The 19,748-nt window shown below is 42.7% G+C and overlaps 1 protein-coding gene across 1 annotated transcript in view; it reads left to right on the top strand.

Moving 5' to 3' along the window:
• LOC310660281 (large ribosomal subunit protein eL32-like) overlaps positions 1 to 17,615 on the top strand; it is a gene marked incomplete at both ends in the record, with an annotated part of 39,021 nt that extends 21,406 nt beyond the window's left edge. The window contains one exon of the mRNA XM_083404606.1: positions 17,218 to 17,615. Coding sequence (XP_083260732.1) covers positions 17,218 to 17,615 — 398 coding nt within the window. The remainder of the gene's footprint in view (positions 1 to 17,217) is intronic.
• Positions 17,616 to 19,748: the final 2,133 nt, after the last annotated feature.

Genomic DNA, 19,748 nt, shown 5'->3' with positions numbered 1-19,748 from the left:
TTACGATTCCCATGCTGTGCTTTTCTATATATATGCTGATCTTAATATTTGACAAGCAATGGTTTTATTTTGGGGTGGGGTTAAGAGAGATCTCAGCAGGGACTTCAGTTCTCTACGGCAGCTCTTCCTCTGAGTAGGAACAATTTCCCCCCTCGGAGACGTGATACGCAGAGCTTTGCTCGCGGTGCAAATCCTAGATCAGCAACAGAGCGAATTGCAAAGCATTTCAAGGTGCTTCTGATGCAGCAGTGCTGTCCTCTTCTTAGTGCCAATTTATAGTGCACTAAATGAACCATGGCTCCTTATTCTGCAGAATTATGATGTTTCTTCGCATCCTTTCTGTTGCATGGGTACCACTTTCCCCACCATACTAATCTAAATAACCGTATTTTTCCATCTATGAGACTCCCCCATGTATAAGACAGCCCCTATTTTGGGGGACTCAGATTTAAGAAAATTAGGGGGAATGCCCCCATGTATAAGACGCCCCATAATTTTTGACATTGTTTTTTAGGGAAAAAACTTAGTCTTATACATGGAAAAATATGGTATTACCAGGGAAATGTAACATTTTCCTCAATGATCACATCCCATTCAATATCAAGCATTGTCTGAATGTCAGAGGCACCAATTGGTCCGTGCCAGTAATGTCTCAAATATGTGAACATTTATGTCCTCAGCGGCTGTATGCTCCCCATAGCATGGCCATAAGATTTGAGTGCCTATGGAAGAACTAGTTTTTGTTTTTATTTATTGTGTTTTAAATCTAAAGCTTGGAAAGCAACCAAGGTGTCTTCCTTTCTCCTTGTGACCATCTAAGGAATTTGTAGGACGGGAACAGGTCAGATCTAGCTTGAATGCATTTTATTTTGCTTCTTCTTCTTTGGCAATCTCTCGCAGCCGAGTAAGATAAACATGGTTTTAATAGTGAGTCCGTAGGGTGGCGCTGTGGTTTAAACCACAGAGCCTAGGACTTGCCAACCAGAAGGTCAGCGGTTTGAATCCCCGCAACGGGGATTCCCGTTGCTTGGTTTCTGCTCCTGCCAACCTACCAGTTCGAAAGCACGTCAAAGTGCAAGTAGATAAATAGGTACCGCTCTGGCGGGAAGGTAAAGACTCTCCTCCCAGAAAGAGAGGGGAGTGGTTGTGGGCGGGAGCCCGAGCTCCGCCCCTAGCAGGGGGCAACCGCCCCCTGCTTACCTAGCTCACCTGGCTGGCGCCCCCGCCCACCAGCCGGCACTCAATCGGGTGCCGCTGGGGGGCGTGTCCAGCGAGCTTTAAATCAGAGCGCCAGCCCTCCTCCCGGCCTCTTTCCTCCTCGTCTCGCCGAGAGTCCAGAGCGCCAGCCCTCCTCCCGGCCTCTTTCCTCCTCGTCTCGCCGAGAGTCACCCACCCGCCACTCCCTTTAGCTTAGGGTCTCGGCCTTGCTATGGACCTTAGGTTGGTCGCCCTGGTTAGTTGGGGGGCCTGGTAGGAGTTTTTCCGCATGGCAGTAGGCCATGGGGTTTTTTCGCCTACCTCGTAGCAATCGTCACAACTTTTGTGGTATTGGTGGGTAGGTTAGGCATTGGATTATTGCGTGATGGTGTGTTGGAAGGCTAGGTGTGGCCATCGCCTAAGCCTTCAATTTTTGGGTATTCCGTTAAAGGAATTCGGGGGTCGTGTATTCTGTCCGATGCCTGCTTGGCGGGAGGCCATGGCACGACCCCCGGTGACGTCAGGGGAGAGCTTTAGTTGTATTATCATCAACAGGCTCCGCCCACTGGTGATTCAACCCCTGTGGTGGACATCCAATGCCCAAGCCAATACCTTTTTCACTGCTGTAACCAATAAAGTTGTGGCCTTTCCCATGCCCATAAACCATCTATCACGTGTCCTTGTCTATTCATTTCCACGGCGCGGGGGTCGGGTCCTCGAACCACAAACGGCGTTTCCGTGCGCTGCTCTGGTTCGCCAGAAGCGGCTTGGTCATGACCCGGAAGCTGTACGCCGGCTCCCTCGGCCAATAATGTGAGATGAGTGCCGCAACCCCAGAGTCGGCCACGACTGGACCTAATGGTCAGGGGTCCCTTTACCTTACCTTTAAGTGACTGTGGAGGCCAATTCTGGATCCACACATCCTTCCACAGTAGGGACATAGGTTTCCGGGTGGGAGTTGATCACGGTGTGGATTTGCCAAGCGTGCCTTCCTCTTAGCACATTTCTCCCTTTCGTCCTGAGTTCGAGTGTCTTCAAAGTCTATGACCCCTTTGTTAAAGGCTGTTCTCCCATTGGAGCGCTCGCAGGCCAGTGTTTCCCAGTTGTCGGTGTTTATACTACATTTTTTTAGATTTGCCTTGAGAGAGTATTTGAACCTCTTTTGTTGACCACCAGCATTACGCTTTCCATTTTTAAGTTCCATTTTGAAGTGCAACAGGATGTTGATAAATCGGAAGGAAAAAAACTCGGAATGAGTGAAGTGACATGTCTAACTGGTTACAGCTTTTCAAGCATGTAGGGTTTTCACCGCGCAGGGAACTTTACGTGTTGTATAAAACCTCCCGAAGGGAATTAATTCTCCTTGCCCCTCAAACTATTGTCTTTGATGACTGTAATTTGGTCCTTTCTCTACTATCATAATGACGATCATTTGCTGAGCCTCTTCATGGCTTCATAGGTATTTAGAATGGAAATACGAGACATTACTGATTATTGCCTGTTTACACCATAGGCTCTGCATAGCTTGGGTGCTGTGGCTGAGCTTTTTGACAGTCTAGGTGTGACTGCATTTCACATAACAGCAAAGCAAATATATATATTTTACATTCGATCCTGTTCCCACCAGCCCTTTGCATTCAGAATTTGGCCATCTCTAATTCTGGAGTGCCTTGATTTTTATCACAATTATTTGAACTCCCAGCCATTTCCCTATATATATCTTTTATAGTGAGAGGGGAATGCAAATCTGTTGTTGTTCTAAAAAAAGCATTAGCATCCCACTCTAATCAGCCTACTGCTTTTTATCTGTGGGTTCAGAAAGATTGCATGAGCAACATATGTCGCTTCAAACTATAATAGGCAGGGGAAGGAGATAAGGTTCTTGTTTTGGTTGTGGGTTTGTTTGCTATTGTGAGGGGGGAGCTGCAATTTCTAGCGAATGCTCAAAGTGCAGCTAACGGCACTCTTGTGTTATTAATTAAATGGGGAACTCTAAAGATGTTTGCTATGAAAAGGACCAAATGAAAGCAATTTTAAAAACAATTATTGCATTTGTTATGAGCTTCCTAAAAGCCTTAAAAAGATAAATCTGCCAATATCCCTCTTGTTTCATCCAGCCTAAAATATCACATCTTAAAATGTCATGCTACACAATGAAGAACTTCCTATGGGCTATTTTGGACATAATTCTGAACCGTAGTTTAGGGTTACAAGAATAAACCTAGGTGAGCTTTGAGCTTGTGTGCGCCACTCATCTTCCTTTTCTGGAATGGCTATAAGGAGGATTTTGGAGATTTCCATTTCCATTTTGGATGAACCTTAGCTTGCCTTCTCATGTGAGCCTGGACAAAGTCTGTTTAAACTTCACTATGGTTCAGTGAACTAAAGAAACTTCAAACCACAGTTAATGAAGCGGTTTTGTTTTCACTAACTGTAGTGAAGATTCACCATAGTTTGGGTTTCAGATGTAGTACTAAATTGAGATGGAAAGAAGATAAAGTCCTTACCAGGGAAAAATGGCAGATCAAGTTGATGGATTATGCCGAAATGGCAAAAATGACCGGAAGACTCAGAAATCAGGAAGACCAAAATTTTAATAAAGAATGCGGGAAATTTATAATTTATCTTTTAAAAAGCCATTGCAAACAGTTAAAATTGTTAGTGGGATTGGAATAACACGGTGAATTTTGGATATAATAGAGATGTAAAAGATTTGGATTGTTATAACAAAATGCGGAGGGAAATGGTTAAAAATAAGACCCACAAAGGGGAGGAGGGTAGTCAATGAGATGCTTTGGAATCTTGTTATTATTTTGTATGTTGGATGTGAGATTGTAAAATTGTAATTTGAAAAACCAAATATATATATATATATATATATGTATATATATGTGTGTGTTGTTGTTGTTTAGTCTTTTAGTTGTGTATGTCACGATATAGAAACAATGCTGTTGCGAGCTGCTTGCTTGAAAACATCACATGATGTTGGGACTGTTTGTGGGAAACAGAGGGCACCGGAATTAGCTCAGAGTGTAATATGAGCTGTACAGAAGTGTTTGTTCTCTCGACTGCTGGAGTTTGAAGAGAGCTTGATTTCCAACAGTGTCCGACTCTTCATGACCCCATGGACCAGAGCACGCCAGGCACTTCTGTCTTCCACTGCCTCCTGCAGTTTGGTCAAACTCATGTCCGTAGCTTCGAGAACACTGTCCAACCATCTCATCGTCTGTTGTCCCCTTCTCCTTCTGCCCTCCATCTTTCCCAACATCAGGGTCTTTTCCAGGGAGTCTTCTCTTCTCATGAGGTGGCCAAAGTATTGGAACCTCAGCTTCAGGATCTGTCCTTCCAGTGAACACTCAGGGCTGATTTCCTTAAGAATGGATAGGTTTGTTCTTCTTGCAGTCCATGGAAGTCTCAAGAGTCTCCTCCAGCACTATATATATATATATATATATATATATATATATATGTATATTGCTAATCTAAAATGAAATCAATCTCCTCCTCATGACCACACTGGAGGGAGTGGCACGCAAACTCTGTGTGGCTCATCCTCATCATGCAAAACCATGATTTGCCAATAGATGTGCAGAAAAGACCCATTGTATTTTTTAAAAAAGGTCCACGTGGTTGTAATCTGAAATTTGTTAGTGCCATTTGCAATCCACCACATTCCACTGAAGCAAATTTGTTGACAAAATTCTCTTTACAATTCTGATTGAATATATGGGCATGCTGCCTAATTTTTCGTGGGAAAGTAAGATGGCAGTTGCTGTTCTAAGAACAGAAAGAAGACCAGCCAAGGCCTTTGATTTTCACTTTGATGAATGCTGAAGAAGGAGCTCATATGACAGGACAGTGCTGGAGCACTTCTTCCTGTCATTCGCCAGCATTGACACATCCACATATATTTAACCACATCATGAGCATTCATGAAAATGAATCTCCTTCAGACTGTGGTTAAATGTAATGCTGCTGGGGCAGATGGGGGAAAGTTGTACAGCCATCATCTCTGGGGACCCAGATACATTAGTAAAGAAAAAACAAATTGAATGCACTATAAACATGCAACACCAGATGTCACCAGAGAGCAGGACATTTTTATACATGATTTTCCATAGGGTTTATTTTTCTTATGTTATAATGATCAAATTTCTGACTTATTTATGGCATTCCCCCCCGGCGTGTCGATCCACCCTGGGCTAAATGTAATTGAACACCGATACTGTCTTATGTGAAACAAAAGTTCATCATGGGAAAATGACTGTGAAAAGGCACAACAGAATGATGTTTTCTTATAATACACTCACCCTAAGACAAAAGGTTCTTTTAAGGGAACCCCTGGACTGAAGTAAGCAGAATAAACAGGGGTGTTCATTAGAAAATTCTTGGGTCACTGCCAGATGATGACGTGTGTTTGGCAGTTATAAGACACTGTCTGCTTACAGAGCATTCGTTCTGATTTGTTTGTGGGGAAGTTATACAGCATTGTGTCAAGCAGTTGTTACCCTACACTTTCCAGTGCTCCCTTCACATTCCTTGCCGCAAAAAAAATGTCTTTCTCCAAGCCTTGCAAGTGGGTTTGTTGGACAAGAGCACCAAACTCACTTTAACTGCACTTTAATTGCTAATATGCCCTTGAATTGCACCTTCAAAACAAAGATGTTCTGAAAACAACCCTTTGTTGTGTAAGTAAAGGCTCATCTGCATAGCCGTGTTGGCTCCTGGGATGCTGTATTTAACTATTGCAGCTCCAGTGCTGGGAGTGCCTGTGTGCATTGGTGCAGCGAGTTCGAGACTTGCCCAAAATAGAGGGCGGCTGTTAAATGTTAGACCAGCCAGGAAAATGAAAAAAAGAGGATGAACGAGCACTCTTCTACACTACAAAACACAGTTGGTCATATGATACTTTTAAAGTGATACTTTAAAAGTGGCGAATAGCAATTTCCAGTAACATACTGCTGCTGTTTAATTGCCTTCAATTTTGCGCACGCAGAAAAGGAAAATAAAAATGAGGCCCTGATGTCTTCAGTGCAAGAGCTGACGTGTCAGTTTTTCTGATGTCTCATCTTCAGTGCTAGAATTTGCCTTGAATTTGCCTCCGAAAGGGTCGTACACAGTCCTCTCCACCTACAACAAGGGTATCTGAGGACGCCAGGCAGTCTTCAAGGGAAGAGTGATCTCTTACACAGAATGTTGCAGAGCTAATTTTCTGAAGCCTCCATGAGCTCTGCACTGTCACATGAAGTACCTTATTTTTTGCTCTGTAAGACTCACTTTTTCCCTCCTAAAAAGTAAGGGGAAATGTGTGTGCGTCTTATGGAGTGAATGTAGACTGTGCAGCTATCCCAGAAGCCAGAATAGCAAGAGGGATTGCTGCTTTCACTGCGCAGCGATCCCTCTTGCTGTTCTAGCTTCTGAGATTCAGAATTTTTTTTTTCTTGTTTTCCTCCTCCAAAAACTAGGTGCGTCTTGTGGTCTGGTGCGTCTTATAGAGCGAAAAATACGGTATGTGCTGTGCGCTAAGATTCTTCAGAAAGCCAGGTTGCTTGGTGTGAGAATAGCTCTAACTAACAAATCAATGCAATTCATTTGCATAAGAAGAGCATGATAATCCGAGCAAGATGACATCTTGGAGGAGACAATGCAAAAGCAAAATAGCATTAATAGAAGAAGCCAATAAATTCAGGAGTGCTGCTGTGCTTTTAATCCTGAGGTGTTGTGTGCTACCAAATGTCTTCATACAATTCTTTGGCAGAGGCCCTCTCCAACACAAACAATCTCACATTGAATGTATAAATAGCAAATGTACTTCAAGTAACATATTTCATTCCCTAATGACTTTTGAGTTGTAGAGACATAATTGTTCCCCTACACACAAAGTGAAGCTATTTGATAATCTAGTAGTGAGCATTTCAGTTCGAAGCTCTTGTGTTATAACTCTGCTTTACCGAATAATGAAAGCATTAAATCCTAAGCACTCAGCAGAAGTTCTATAGATAAATAGCTATCTCATCATGTCCTCTTTTCTCAGAAGGGCTGCTTTTCATTTAAAACAACCAAATGAAGAATTCCTTAATCTCTCTGGCTGTGACAAACAGCATTTTGATGGCCTGGGCGCAATATGCCCATGGAGTCTGTCTGGTTTCAAGTACAAACATTTTTTGTCCAGTGGCTCTGGCATAGCTTCCAACATTTCTCCGATGAAAATGGGGACGTCCCATTCCACAATGATAATCTTCCTATTTATACCCCACCCATCTGACTGTGCTGCCCCAGCCACTCTGATCAACTTCCAACATATATAAAAACAAAATAAAACGTTAAACATGAAAAAAAAAACCGTTCCGTATACAGTATTGCCTTCAGACAGCTCAGGGCTCAGATAACTCCATTGTTGTTGTTTAGTCGTTCAGTCGTGTCCGACTCTTCGTGACCCTATGGACCAGAGCACGCCAGGCACTCCTGTCTTCCACTGCCACCCGCAGTTTGGTCAGATTCATGTTTGTAGCTTCGAGAACACTGTCTAACCATCTCATCCTCTGTCGTCCCCTTCTCCTTGTGCCCTCCATCTTTGCCAGCATCAGGGTCTTTTCCAGTGAGTCTTCTCTTCTCATGAGGTGGCCAAAGTATTGGAGCCTCAGCTTCACAATCTGTCCTTCCAGTGAGCACTCAGGGCTGATTTCCTTCAGAATGGATGCGTTTGATCTTCTTGCAGTCCATGGGACTCTCAAGAGTTTCCTCCAGCACCATAATTCAGAAGCGTCAATTCTTTGGCGATCAGCCTTCTTTATGGTCCAGCTCTCACTTCCATACATCACTACTGGGAAAACCATAGCTTTTACTATACAGACCTTTGTTGGCAAGGTGATGTCTCTACTTTTTAAAATGCTGTCTAGGTTTGTCATTGCTTTCCTCCCAAGAAGCAGGCGTCTCTTAATTTTGTGGCTGCTGTCACCATCTGCAGTGATCATGGAGCCCAAGAAAGTAAAATCTCTCACTGCCTCCATTTCCTCCCCTTCTATTTGCCAGGAGGTGATGGGACCAGTGGCCATAATCTTCGTTTTTTTTGATGTTGAGCTTCAGACCATATTTTGTGCTCTCCTCTTTCACCCGCAACATTTCTTCAATGAAAATACAGTGGTACCTCACAAGACGAATGCCTCGCAAGACGAATGCCTCGCAAGACGAAAGAGGGTTTTTGTTGTTGTTGTTTTTTGAGTTGCTTCGCAAGACGAATTTCCCTATGGGCTTGCTTTGCAAGACGAAAACGTCTTGCGCCTTTTTCTTAAAACCGTCAATGCATTCCTATGGGAAACTGTCAATGCATTTCCTATGGGAAACCGTGCTTCGCAAGACAAAAAAATTCACAAAGCGAAAAAACTCGCAGAACGAATTAATTTCGTCTTGCGATGCACCACTGTAGGGACATCCTTAAGGACATTCTGGGATCAAATCAGAAACTGGGACGGCTTCTCTAAATTAGGGATGTCCCTGGGAAATAGGGACAACTTGGAGTGTCTGCTCTGGGGTTCAACTGCATTCCAGTTCAGCCCAGGCAATGCATTTGTCGGTGTCCCAATGTCATTAGCATAAAATGGCTGCCTGTATTCCTGCCCCCACCCATTGTAAACTGGATTGTTCCTTTCTGTAGAAGATCTGATTTATTTAGTTATTAAAAACTAATAGCAACACAACAACACTGTTGCCAATGACCCATTTACAGTATCTGATGACCCATTTGAAGTATTAAATGCCCATCTTGGAAGCACCCTCTGAAAGAGGGGCAGGGAACTTCATGTGTGAACAGCGGATACATGAGTGGTTCTTAACTGAATGAAGCTTCTGAGCCTGTGCTTAAAGTGGGAACTTCAAATTCATCCCCAGTCAAAAAGGTCTGAGCCCACCCTGACAAAAGCAATCTTGTTCAGGGCTAGGGCGACTGAATATTCTGATCTGCAGCAGCTCTCCAGCTTCTCCAGCTGAGGACTTTCCAGTCCCCTGACATCCTTAACTGTACATACCACTGAATCAGTCTTGGACCTTCTAAATGCAAAGCATGTGTTCTATCACCAAGCTATGGTCCCAGCTGGAGATAGGTATGTGCTGGTGTCTGCAACTTTGCTGGATTTTGATGGTGAATGAAGTTCTGGTGACTGCTTGTTCTTCAGCAGTTCTTAACATAATGTTGAACTCCCACTCTCATAAGACTCAGCCAGAAAGGTTGCTTAGCATTTGGGGATAATGAGAGTTAAGTCCAACAACATCAGAAGATTCCCTATCCCTGGTGCATGCAAAAGCTATCCCATTTTTTCCCCCTAGGCTGCTGCATGTGAACAATCCCAGGAAGAGATCTACAGATCATTTTATGACATTGTTGAAAACTGGGCAATGAAGCCCTTATTTTGAGGATGATGATGATAATTATATTTCTTTTTTGGTGATCACTTGTAACCAAGATTGTCTTCCATGAACACGGTCTTAAAGGTGAGTCCGCAAGTGACTGTGGAGGCCAATTCTGGATCCACACGTCCTTCCACAGTGGGGACATTGGTTTCCGGGTGGGAGTTGATCATGGTGAGGATTTGCCAAGCGTGCCTTCCTCTTAACTCATTTCTCCCTTTCGTCCTGAGTTTGAGTGTGTTCAAAGCCCATGACACCTTTGGTAAAGGCTGTTCTCCAACTGGAGCGCTCGCAGGCCAATGTTTCCCGGTTGTCAGTGTTTATACTACTTTTTTATAGATTTGCCTTGAGACAGTCTTTAAACCTCTTTTGTTGACCACCTGCATAACGCTAACCAGTTTTAAGTTCAGAATAGAGTAGCTGCTTTGGAAGACATCTGGACAACAAGACCAGTCCAACGAAATTGATGCTGAAGAATCATTGCTTCAACACTGGTGATCTTTGCTTTTCCTTTATTATTTATACCCTGCCCATCTGGCTGGGTTTCCCTAGCCATTCTGGGTGGCTTATAGCATATATTACAAATGTTCATTACTATTTCTTTCCGGTCTATAGTTTTATTTTGTTTTTGTTTTGTTCTGTGGTTTGTTTGTTTTTTAAGACAGTGTTCCACTCGTTCCTGACTTTTTAAAAAAGGCTGAGATTTCTTTTATAGCTATTTTTATTTACTCCTTTTGTAAGCTACTTTAAAAAAAAATCAGTTTAAAGGCAGAATATATTTGCTTTCAGCAAACAAACAAAGAATAATGATTCCCTATGGGGCATGGGTGACTTGATGTGTTAGCACTTTGTTCACCCACAGGGGCTTACCCCTTCCACTTCAGTGAAAAAGGCAGAGGCAGGGAGGCAGGCAGGCGTGGAGCTGCCCTGTCCATTGACATGAATGGGTAAGCCTACTCAGAAGTAAACATCTGAATGGAAACAAAGGATTTCAATCAGATGCCAGAGTGTATATGACATTTGCTCCTCAGCTAAAATAATATAACCCTTCTAAATCCGCAAGTCCTGGAAAGGCTTGAAAGAGCTGGAATTAGTTTAGCCTGGGTTACATCCCTAATTGCCAACATGTCAAGAAAGAGGCAAACACACATTTTAGGAGGACAATAAAAACGGCAGTCATTTTCCTGCCATTGCACCAGCCTCACCCCCTTTTGCTCCCTAATGGAGAAAGATGATCAAAGTTGAAGTCTCCACTGCCCATCACCTGCAATAGAAAGAACATTTCATCTCGAAACAGGGCGTCAATTTCCACCCAGCAGTGACAGCAGCAGTACGGTGGCTTGACCAGTTGGAAAAGTTTATTCTCTGCTTTGCACAGCTTTCCCGCCCCACACCAGCAATGCGAAGCATCCATCTGGAATGAAATGGACCACAAGCTAGATATGTTTCTCAAGCATCTCCAAATCCGCAACAAGGTAATTTAATCTTTGAAAGACTGGAAACATTTTGTTTTTGTTTGCTTGACATTACAAGAGGAAAATACAGTATTTTTCGCACTATAAGACGCACCAGACCACAAGACACACCTAGTTTTTGGAGGAGGAAAACAAGAAAAAAAATATTCTGAATCTCAGAAGCCAGAACAGCAAGAGGGATCACTGTGCAGTGAAAGCAGCAATCCCTCTTGCTGTTCTGGCTCCTGGGATAGCTGTGCAGCCTGCATTCGCCCCATAAGATGCACACACATTTCCCCTTTTAGGAGGGAAAAAGTGAGTCTTACAGAGCAAAAAATATGGTACATTCTTTTTTCCCTCATAAAGGTCTGTGCAGAGGGATGAGTTCCAGTTTCTCTCAATTTATCATTTTTACAATATTACGTTCCGTTCTCTACCTTTCCACATCAATTTGTGGGTTGTTGTTGTTTTTTAAGAAAGCGCTCATGAAAATTCACCACCAAATTTCTCAAAATATATAGTTTTCTGTATGCAGTTTTGTCTAAAGTAAAGGTAAAGGGACCCCTGACCATTAGGTCCAGTCGTGGCCGACTCTGGGGTTGCGGCGCTCATCTCGCTTTACAGGCTGAGGGAGCTGGCGTATAGCTTCCGGGTCATGTGGCCAGCATGACTAAGCCGCTTCTGGCGAACTAGAGCAGTGCACGCAAACACCGTTTACCTTCCCACCAGAGTGGTACCTATTTATCTACTTGCACTTGACGGGCTTTCAAACTGCTAGGTGGGCAGGAGCAGGGACCGAGCAACCGGAGCTCACCCCGTCACAGGGATTCGAACCACCAACCTTCTGATTGGCAAGTCCTAGGCTCTGTGCTTTAACCCACTGCGCCACCCACGTTGTCTAAAGTAGTTTTTTGCAAATATCCGCCCATGTGATGGATTTTTCTGTGTTATTTTCACTATATACATTTTAATGCACACCACCCTAGTATCTGCATTTTTTGTACACATTACTTGGCTGTAGAACTGTGGTGCAGCATTCAGAGAATTGAAATGAAGGATGTCTGGGTTTCATTTCTTGTATGGTTTCACAAAGTGATATTTAGCCTTGTAAGTGTGCCCTAAATCAAATTTCTTCTCCTTCCCTATAAGGAACCTATAAGGAACACCTTGACCTCCCCAGAGGAGAGATGGGATAGAAATGTCACAAGTTCACAGCTCAGCTTGTAAATACATCTAGAAACAGTAGAAATCTTGAACTCTTTAAAATTCAGAATGTATTCATGTTATGTCTTAGCAGCCTCCAGGAATCAGCAACAATTATCATCCACGTTGCTTAGTTTTGTGAACTGTGAACAATCCAATCCTCACCCTCTGTCTGCATCTTTGCTCTTATTTTCTATGCACAGCATTGCTCAACTGATGTTAAAAATACTCAACATTGGTATCATTCTGCACCCAGTTTTCAACAGCATTTGTTGCCTTGACAGATCCCCTTCAGTATGCAGCTGCCAAAACAGCTTTCTTTCGTTCTTTTATTACATTTTCTGTGCTTCCTGCTTGTTCTTAACATTTGCACCAAATCTCCATCAGTATTTATCTATTGCATCTAATACAAGTGATTATGTGTGGGGGCGGAGGGGGAAAAAATAAAACTTGCAGGCTTAGCATTATTAGTTTAATTAAACTGGTCTAGATTTGTATTTCCAGTTACTTTAAGTCCTTAGGAAACGGTTAGCTTTGAAGTTAATTACTGATTGTCTTGCTGGTGGGGAGGCTAAGACCATCGCTTTTGATTTGGTCATGTTGGCATACTTCTAAAGGCTTGCTCGAGGCACCAAAAAAGCTCTGTTGTTTTCACTGAGACAAAGTAAGAACCATTTGACAGTCTCTAGCGTGGATTGTGGCACCTTGAGGAAGTTTTCTGTGGGATATAAAATGCTTGCATTTTCTTTTACTTAGTTCATTAACCCTCTGAAACAATTCTTAGACTTCTCTTGTACAGTCAGCGGGGAAGACTGCATTTCCCCCTCAGTTGGGTATATGATTTTTGCAATGTTTGGGGCTCCATGCGGTATTTGTAAGCTAAAAACAGAAAGTGGATGAAGTTTCGGATGACGATTGCAAATTGTTGTGCAGGGTACCTGTTATGTGCTGAAGTTCTCACCCTGGGCCAGCAGGGGGATACTGTAGATAGTTATGCAAATAAAGGGTCGAAAGTGATGTCCAGTGATTGGATAGTTTGTATGCAAATTAAGGATCGAAAGCAACGTTCAGTGATTGGATAGTTTTAGAAAATTGCAACAGTTACGTTGTTCTGGAGCTCTATATAAGCAGGCTGACTGAGCTCCTCAGTTCAGTTCAGTTCTGGCCTCAGAATAAAGAAGAGCTGTTTGAAGAATCGCTGTGTCGTCTGATATGTTCACCCACAACTTAACAGTACCTACAACTATAGTTGGGTACCTACAACTGTAGTTGCTACTATAGTTGACATGGTGGTTCTCATGCCCCTGCCCCATTTGAATAGTACAGAGGTACCCAACCTTTTAGAGTTCAGGGGCACATTTTTGAAATCAACCAGAAGCGTTTTTACTGGGCATTGTAGGGAGTGATATAAATAGAAAAGAATGTAAGCTCTTTTTATACGCAACAACGGCAACAAGAATATTATTGGCCCAAAAATGGAAGCAAGAAGAATTACTGACGAAAAAAGAATGGAGGACGAAATTAATAGACTATGCAGAACTGGATAATCTAACAGGAAGGATTTGAAATCGGCAGGACCAGAGATTCACAGAAGACTGGAGTAAATTTACGGATTATTTGAAAAGTATTTGTGAAGATCAGACAATGTTTGTAGGTTTGCAAGAAGTTTTGCGAGGAGTATTATTGGAATTATTGCAAAAATGGATAAGGGGGAGGATGATTAGTTAAGAAATTCAAAGGTAAATATAAAGTTAAGAAATGCATAAGAAGTGATTAAAATGGTGGATCATCAGAGGTGCTAATGAAAGCCCAAAAAGATTGTATAAGTGATAATGTTCTGTGATCCGTTTATAATTTATATGTTTAAATTAATAAAAAGTATTCTAAAAAAAAAAGAGAGTCCAGGGGCACATTTTTGAAATCAAACCAGCAGTCATGGGCAGAGGCTTTGTCTTGCGCCCAATACTGAGGGGGCCCAGCGTCACGCACCTGTGATGTCATGCATGCAATGCACACGCATCGTTGGGAGGAGGCCAAGTGCAGAGTGCAACACCGCACACCCTCAATGACCAGGGGCTTCTCGTCTCGCACGCTCAGGAGGAGCTGACCAAGGATGCTGCACCACGCTTGGTCTCCTCCATTCCCTCAACATTGGGGGGCTCAGCCCCCTGCCAACAAATATTGAGGGGGCCAAATACACCTGCACCCCTAGGAGTTGGTGCCTATGGTCATAACGTTATATATAGTGGACCAATGAATAATCAGAAGTTATTTATTATCTTTTCTTTCTTTCTTTCTTTCTTTCTTTCTTTCTTTCTTTCTTTCTTTCTTTCTCTCTCTCTCTCTCTCTCTCTCTCTCTCTCTGCTTCTTTCTTTCCTTCTTCCTTTTTCTTTCATTATCTCCTGTCTTTCTCTCCTCTTCTCTCCTTTATCCCTTCTCTATAGTTCTCCATCCTTCTCTCTCTCTCTCTCTCTCTCTCTCTCTCTCTCTCTTTCCTTTTTAAAATTTTTCTTTCTGGTCTGTGTTTTTATTTAGATTAATGTCTTAGAGTTTTTATAAAAAGATAGTAGATGATAATCTTGATCCCTTTTTCCAAATTCTAATAAAATTACTGGGGGGGGGGGAGGAGAGAGAACAGACAAGACTAGGAAATAGTCTGATCTGGCATAAGGCAATTTCCTGTGCCTCAGGGTTCTAAGTAGCACAATATCAGCATATAACCCCTGACATCTGGCTCTTCCTCTTATGTAGATTTTAGGTTGCTGGACACTATGGTGACAAACTGACCATTTAGATAAGATACATTGTGTGTGTATGAAATAGCACATTGACACGGATATATCTTTCCACACCCCTGTGCCCCCATACTATCAAATGCATTATTCAGAACAGTGGTTTGCATGAGCCACTAAGGAAGATAATAACACGATACAATTCAAAACAGTAACCATGGATTGCACATTTATTAAAAATCCAATTAAAACTATTTATTGTAAATAATTCAACAAATTTGTTGATCTTGATGTAGTGATATTAGCTTTTCAAAGTCTGATAGTTATTTTACCTTCCAAGGACACTCCCCCCACGCCACTCCCTTGCTTCTTAGCACCCCGGATGTGTGTGTGTGTGTGTGTGTGCCTACTTTGGGAACCACTATGCTAAACGAAATACAGCTCTGTGGCATGTTAAGAGTTTGTCAATACTAGGAGGTGGGGCTTTTCTCTCCCTCTCTACACTCCCTCTCTGTGTGGGTGCCGCCATTCTGCAGCAGACACTATGCCGGCCCTCAGACTGTTGCAAGTATATAAGGAATACCTGTTGCCCACTTAAATTCTGTCCAAGAATCGACAGACGCAGCAGTGGAGAAAAAGAAGGCAAAGTTTATTGCTGAGCGATAAAGACCCAGCGGAATAGCTTCCAGAGCCTCAGCCCCGAAGCCCCTGTGCATTGGGTTTTTATACTTGATTACAAACAGCATAAAACATGACATATTCATATATTGCAGCAAAATCAAACCAATGAGTGGGCACAAGCTGTTCCCCTGCCCATGTAAAGAATACTTCTGATTTTCTCAGATGATACATCACTATGCCCTTTACTCCAATTTTCAGCAATAAAGAGGAAAAGAAACCTATTTGACCGTTGACACCTGAATAACCCCCACCATCTGTTATCGGCTTAGAACATTGCATTGTGGCTGGCTGCTTTTTCCTGTTCCCCAACTCAGCCCCATCTTGTAAGCCTGAGAAGCCGTCTGGAGATGGTTCCCTATAGAAAAATGCCAACACATCAGATTTATTGTTTCCTTTTTTTATTTTTTTAAAAATAGTTTTTATTGAATGATTTTATGTTACAAAAAATAATACAGCCATACTACCACTAAATATAATTAAGAAATAAAAATTACATACATCGATATTTAGTTTGTTATTTGTTATATACCGTCTTAGTAAAGGTAAAGGTACCCCCTGCCCGTATGGGCCAGTCGTGTCCGACTCTGGGGTTGCGTGCCCATCTTGCTTAAGAGGCCGGGGGCAGCGCTGTCCGGAGACACTTCCGGGTCACGTGGCCAGCGTGACGAAGCTGCATCTGGCGAGCCAGTGCAGCACACGGAAACGCCGTTTACCTTCCCGCTATAAAGTGGTACCTATTTATCTACTTGCACTTAAGAGTGCTTTCAAACTGCTAGGTGGGCAGGAGCTGAGACCGAACTATGGGAGCTCACCGCGCCATGGGGATTCGAACCGCCGACCATACGATTGGCAAGTCCTAGGCGCTGAGGTTTTACCCACAGCGCCACCCGCGTCCATTTACCGTCTTATTTCCTCCCAAACATTGCAAACAACAACACACATATGTGCAGACACCCACACCCGCACACAAAATGATGATAATGAAAGTAAATATTTTCCCCCTTTTATCTTCCAAAATCTTTTCTTCAACTTTGACTTCCTGTCAAGTCCCTTTGCATATATTTTATCTTACATTTGAATGTACACAAAACAATAAACCTTTCTATATAATTTTTCTAATACATTCTGAAAACATGACGAATCCTTAATTGTTGTCCACCTCCTTTTAGTTCCTTTGTGATTTCTATATATTCATATATCCATATATAACCATGTATTCTAATGATGCTTAAAATCACTAAGGCTTCAGGCGAGCTAAAAGTGCTTAAATCTTAAAAATCCAAAAGTTGCCTTCTGCCTTATTTCTCTCTCTGCCCTGCTATTGTGCTTGAAGGAAACAATAAATCTTGATCGTGATCACGAGGCTCCAAAAATAACAGATCGGCAAATCAAATTACAGGAATTGGTGGAGACGGCTCAACTGGTTAGTAAACTCAGAGCAAAAATTTACGGAAAAATGGGATGGTTATAGAAGATATGTTCAAACATACAATAATAGTTTTGACTCCATGCTAGCATTTGAGTGATAAAGGTAAAATTCCTCCAGGAGGTCTTGCCACAAGACCCCTCATCAAGCCTAAGATCGTCAAGAAGAGGACGAAGAAGTTCATCCGCCATCCTTCTGACCACTATGTCAAAATTAAGCGTAACTGGTGGAAGCCCAGCTGTATTGACAAAAGAGTTCTCAGAAAATTCAAGGGCCAAATATTGATGCCCAGTATTGTAAGAAGCAGTAAGAAGACAAAGCACATATTGCCTTCAGCCTTCAGAAAGTTCCTTGTCCACAACGTCAAAGAGCGGCTGCTGAGCAACAAGTCCTATTGTGTAGAGATTGCTCACAAGGTTTCACCCAAGAATCGGAAGATAATTGTGGAAAGAGCAGCTCAGCTTGCTATCAAAGTCACCAATCCAAATGCCAGGCTTCGCAGTGAGGAAAATGAATAGTTGCTCTTGTCCAACTGTACTATATTTAATAAAAAGTCAAATAGTGGGGGGGGGGGGAGTGAAGAAGAAAAACCAGTAGGATGTGGCTACATCCTGAGGCCTGTTCTTTCTTTCTTTGGTGATATTTGCATATTGCAAAGTCCAAAGCATCTTTCACAGCATCATCCAAAGCAGATGGTTAATGAATCAACAGAAAACACGCATTTTATAAAACAGAATGCAGCCTTGAAGCAGGAATTTGCAATTGTGAAAAGGCACTCCTTAGAAAGGAATGCTCAGCGTGATGCCGTCTTCGTGTTTTTTAAATACGTTTTGCATGTTATTAGTGTGTGCAAAATCAGAAATCTTTCCCAACCCGGGTGAGGCACTGAACCCTCTAACATGAGTGCCTGGATGATGGTGTATTCATAATGGGAACACCAGTTTACAGAGAAACTTGCTTTTTAACAAAAACCGTGTTGTAGGTATGATGGGAATAAGCAAAAATGCTGAATGAAAGAGCTTTTCTGGGAGATCAAAGAAGAGTGATTGCCTTTAATTATTTAAAATATACAAAACTGAGTTGTTTGTTGACAGTAATTACTCTGAACTAAGGTTAAAAACAATATAATGGCATGTCTTCCTCATCTGTCATGAGGAGAAACTTGGAGAGCGCTTATCACAACGCATAAGCTTGTGGAAGAATGGTAACACTGTATTTTTTAAGCAACCTGGCTTTTAAAGGATCCTGGGTTTCTTAACTGAACGATTGAGAAACGTGTTTCTCTGCATTGGTGTTAAACCTTAAAAGCAAGGATTTTTAGGGTGCATTCGGGGCACTTTGTAGCACGATGCAAAGGGCAAGATGCTACTGCATCCCCATTCCTGTCCTCCAACAAAGGGAACTAGCCAGGGGACTTAGGAGGAACAGGCAGATTATTGGGTGGCGCTGTGGGTTAAACCAGAGCCCAGGGCTTGCCAATAAGAAGGTCAGCGGTTCGAATCCCCACGATGGGGTGAGCTCCCGTTGCTCTGTCCCAGCTCCTGCCAATGTAGCAGTTCAAAAGCATGTCAGTGCAAGTAGATAAATAGGTACCACTCTGGCGGGAAGGTAAACTGTGTTTCCATGCGCTGCTCTGGTTCGCCAGAACCGGCTTAGTCGTGCTGGCCACATGACTCGGAAGCTGTACGCTGGCTCCCTTGGCCAGTAAAGTGAGATGAGCACCGCAACCCCAGATTTGTCCGTGACTGGAACTATCGGTCAGGGGTCCCTTTTTACCTTTAACTCAGTATTATTTATACTGATTGGCAGAAGATCTACAGGGTTTCAGTCTCTCCTAGCCCTGTCACGAACCTGGGACCACGTCTTCTTGCAGGCTGACATTCTCGCTTAAGATAATTTTGTCTATCATGAGTGTCCAGCAATGGATGTAAGCCTGCTATTTTGCAAATAAAACATAATGAAACAATATACCATAGTTATTTGCAGGGACACTGGTTCAGAAACTGGCACCGGCTTTGCTTAATTTCATTTGCATGCAAGTTGCGGTAATAGCACAGCAAATTAAATTCTGGTCCAGCTTGGGCTCCAAGTTTGTAGATTTCCTCTCCTAGTGAAAGACTGCCTGCCCCAGTCCTAGGCAAAGCTGTGATGGTAGTTGTGCTACCTGGACCTATAAAAACATCATGCTGAGCTCCCATTTTGTTAGCCCTGCAGGCTCATACATAATTAGAGCTTTAATGGGAAGAGCCAGTGGTAAGTGAGAAGTTCTAACATCTCTGTAGAGGGAGATAGTTAAAAGAAATAGCCTATTTAGAAAGTGTCAGCAAGATGGGCCCAGTGGCCTTTACATGTTCCAAGAATATCATCATATACCTTCTGCAAGGTCCTGGTTCACTGGAGGATGACTCCCTGGGTCTGGTGGCTGCATCATTTTCTCTGTAATAGATTTCCCTTTTTCCAATCTGTTGCGTTCTCTGACAGCTGCTCACCAGGGTGACACAATTTGTGGTTTATCTGTCTGTTCTGAAGGCTTGGGACATGTGCGGGGAAAAGTGTTGTGACAGTCCCGTTTGGCCTGTAATGTACCATCTTCTCTTTAATCATGGATAAATATTGATTGAAATATTTTGCCTGGAATTAATTCTCTCAAC

This window comes from Podarcis tiliguerta (assembly GCF_965153285.1).
Source record: "Podarcis tiliguerta genome assembly, chromosome: 11".
Taxonomy (NCBI): domain Eukaryota; kingdom Metazoa; phylum Chordata; class Lepidosauria; order Squamata; family Lacertidae; genus Podarcis; species Podarcis tiliguerta.
This window is presented reverse-complemented; position numbering and strand designations above follow the sequence as displayed.